The sequence below is a fragment of the Juglans microcarpa x Juglans regia genome, chromosome 4S, assembly GCF_004785595.1.
Source record: "Juglans microcarpa x Juglans regia isolate MS1-56 chromosome 4S, Jm3101_v1.0, whole genome shotgun sequence".
NCBI lineage: Eukaryota > Viridiplantae > Streptophyta > Magnoliopsida > Fagales > Juglandaceae > Juglans > Juglans microcarpa x Juglans regia.
In genome coordinates, this window is record NC_054601.1 from 19861282 (window position 1) to 19864806 (window position 3525).

General features: G+C 32.8%; 1 protein-coding gene across 2 annotated transcripts; it reads left to right on the forward strand.

Moving 5' to 3' along the window:
- The first annotated feature begins 223 nt into the window (after window positions 1-223).
- Window positions 224-1731, forward strand: LOC121262458 (thiosulfate sulfurtransferase 18). Of its 2 annotated transcripts, XM_041164940.1 has the most exons (6): window positions 224-424; window positions 553-633; window positions 781-860; window positions 992-1062; window positions 1248-1301; window positions 1528-1731. In XM_041164940.1, the coding sequence occupies exons 1-6, from the start codon at window positions 408-410 to the stop codon at window positions 1648-1650; spliced, it is 426 nt and encodes a 141-aa protein (XP_041020874.1). In that variant the 5' UTR covers window positions 224-407; the 3' UTR covers window positions 1651-1731. The 2 variants fall into 2 exon arrangements, with proteins under 2 accessions (XP_041020874.1, XP_041020873.1); XM_041164939.1 differs by having other exon boundaries at window positions 410-633.
- Window positions 1732-3525: the final 1794 nt, after the last annotated feature.

Below are 3525 nucleotides of genomic sequence, written 5' to 3' on the forward strand. Positions count from 1 at the left end.
ATTATATGGCTATAACATTAGATGTGGTTTGGATATTGAATTAAGAGAAGATAAGATAAGATAAGATAAGATAAAATAAAAGTTGAATAAAATAATATTATTTTTATTTTAAAATTTAAAAAAATTAAATTATTTATTATATTTTATTTATAAATTTAAAAAAATATAATAATTAAATAAAATAAGATAAAATGAGATGATTCTACCATCATTCCAAGCAACACCGTACGCAGTTCTTATCCACATGACCCTTCTACTGAAAGTCTGAAAGACGAACCGAGTTTGGAAACAGCTGCAGGCCAGCCCACGTTTTCTCTCTTCAGCTTGTTTTTGGGGGCAAACCAAGGAAACAACCTGCAGATTTGAAAATCCAAGTGCTATAAACCAAATAAACACAGTTTATTTTCATGGGCTCTTTAGAAAGGTTGATTTCATTGTCTTCGATACACACAGGATTGTTTCAGAACTTTCACTGTAGAATTTTAACATGGGTTTTTCCTCGCCTATGCTCCCTCGTGTTCTGTTTCTTCTTCTTGTTCTTGTCTTTTGTAGCTCGGGAGCAGAAGTTGTAACGGTTGATGTTCATGAAGCTAAGGATTTGATCAAGTCTGGGTATACATATCTTGATGTTAGGTACGTAAAGGGTGCTCTAATTTCTTTCATGTTCAGATCCATTTCTTCCTCAAATTAGTTAATTTCATGGATGTGATTTACAAAAATTAAAAGTTCTATTCTTCCTGGAATAAGTGTGGAATCGAACTTTGTTTAATTTGCAAATAGGACGGTGGAAGAATACAAGAAAGGGCATGTAGGTGTAGACAAGATCTTCAACATCCCTTACATGTTCATTACACCAGAAGGTAATTTAAATCTCTTACCATAAGAAGCCCATTTACAAGTGGATTTTTTTCTTTTAAAATTGTTTTGCTTTGCAATTTGGTATCTTTAACCAAGTAATGGAAATTAATATGTAAGATGATTTTGGCCTTAGGTAGGGTGAAAAATCCACAATTCTTGGAGGAGGTTTCTTCTGCTTGCAACAAAGAGCATCATCTTATTGTGGTAATTTTGCTTGTTTCTTGTATTATTTCTTACCGGTCTGACCAAATGCTGGCACCATAGAAAATTTAGAATTTCTTTTGAAAAATCCATTATAAAATTACCTTAATATTTAGAACACCATGTACTCTTATTTTATACATAACCTAATTTCGTTTCTCTGGTGGATCATGTCATGATCTGCATAGGGTTGTCAAAGTGGGGTGCGGTCTCTGTATGCAACTTCTGATCTGCTTACCGCTGTAAGTTTACTAGAACCAAATAATTAAAGATATCTTTACAGTAAGTGGGCAGGTTTCATATTAAATCAACAAAAGCTACTAAAATCTTGTTTAGTTGAGTTATGACTTGTGAGTCTGACTAAATTCTGTTGTCCCAAATCCCCTACTTGGTCGTCTTGTTATTTGTTAAATGGTTTTTGTAACTCCCCACTAAGTCCCATATATGAATTGGTCATTTAAATGACAGGGTTTTAAGGATGTGAGCGACATGGGAGGAGGTTATCTTGCCTGGGTGGAGAGTGGGTATCCTGTGCAAAAGCCAGAAGCTGAGAATGTATCTCTTGTGCCAAAGCCAGAAGCTGAGCTCTGAGATTGTATATAAAAACCACAATTTCCCTTAAGCAAAAGAGTGGGAGAAGTAAATGCATGTAGTTAATTTGTTTTGTCAAGTAAGATAATAATGCTTCTCAAACTCTTTTAACAATCTGTTGCAGCAGACCTATTTTGATTTTGCTTTGACCTATTTTAACAATCTGTTGTATCTTTTGGGGATGCCAACTATAATTTGGAGATTCTTTTATGTAAACATGTGTTGGGTTTTACTGATCCAGAGTTTCCCCTACCATTTTTTTGGCTTGGAGAATTGGCAGTTGGATTGAAAGAATACTGCTCTAGAATATATGCAATGCCCTGCAAATTCTCTTTCAAAGAGCTTGAAAAATGCTGTTCCTACTCTCTATCCCAGAAAAAAATGAAGTTAGGCAGATGATGCAGAACCGTGTGCCATATACAACTGCCAAGGATTAGCTCAAAACTTAACGATGAAAACCTGCTTTGCCTTTAGTCCAATGATATGGAGCAAATTTCAATTGAAGAGGTAACCAAATTTTGGATTCCATTGCATTACAATGGATTTAGCAGAGTGATGCATTAACAAATAATGTGCAGTCACTAAATAAAATATAGTTAAATTGCCCAAGAATGTTCAGTCGTAAATGAAACGGAAATGAGGTAATGAGATATGGAAACTCAATGGCACTAGTGAACTTGACTATGTTTATGATTGTCGCTAAACGCAAAGGGTCTTTTAAGTCTCGTTTAAGATGAAATGAGATGAGTTAAGATTAAGTTAAAAGTTAAATAAAATATTATTTTTGTTTTAAGATTTGAAAAAGTTGAATTGTTTATTTTATTATGTGTAAAAATTTAGAAAAATTATAATGATTATATTAGATGAAATGATATGAGTTGAGATTATTTGTGAAAACAAACGATTCCGTGTGGGTTGTCCTTCTCCACCTTTTCTTCTTCTTCGTTTTCTTTTTTGGGTGTTGATCAATACAGGGGAAAAAAAAAAAAAACCTGAAAAGAAAAAGAGCAAAAAATGGAGCTAAGTTAAAAAGATAAGATTCTCTTAATTTTTTGTTACTAGATGGAATTGATTAGCTAAAGAAACAGAAAAATTACTCGCGTGATTTTGTGGATTGAGTGATAATGATATGTTAATATTTGATGGGAACAACCCTCTGAAATGTATGAGCTTGTATGAAAATAAAACATAAGGTATGAAGTTTAAAAAAAAAAAAACATAAGGTATGAAAACTTCAATTAAGCTGTTTAAACTTGTATGTATGGATTGTACGAATCTGAATTGAAATATTGTGTATCTATGTATAGACTTATCAAATATTGTGCGATGACAGATTTAGGATGTCATTGTCGATTTATTCATCTTCTCTTATTAATCATACTCCGATGAACAACCCAATGTGTATCTACTGTCATAAAGCTCCACTTAGAATATCAAATACACCAAAAAATATAGGTTAGTCATTCTTTGGGTGTTCAAAGTACAATACGTAGATAGAAATAATCTTTATTACTATGACGTTTCATGGGTTTGTACAAAATTTTGAAATCTAACATACTCGTCGTTTGTTTATTGAGCATTAGAGATTACCATATTGCAACTATTTTCAAATGGGGTAGATGGTAGTGAAGACAGAGAAAAAGAACTTGCAAAGATAGAAACTGAATTGTTAAGGAATGAGGAGGATCTTCAAAAAAGAGAAAAAGAGATTGTAAAGAGAGAGTTGAGAGTCCACAACAACCAAGTCGATATTCAAAGGCAAGAAGCAGACATCCGTCGTGAATGCACAATACTTAAATTTGTGTGTATTGAGTTATTTCCATATTAATTTCATTGTACTTGATACGATCATAATAAAGTCCCAATTAATGGAAA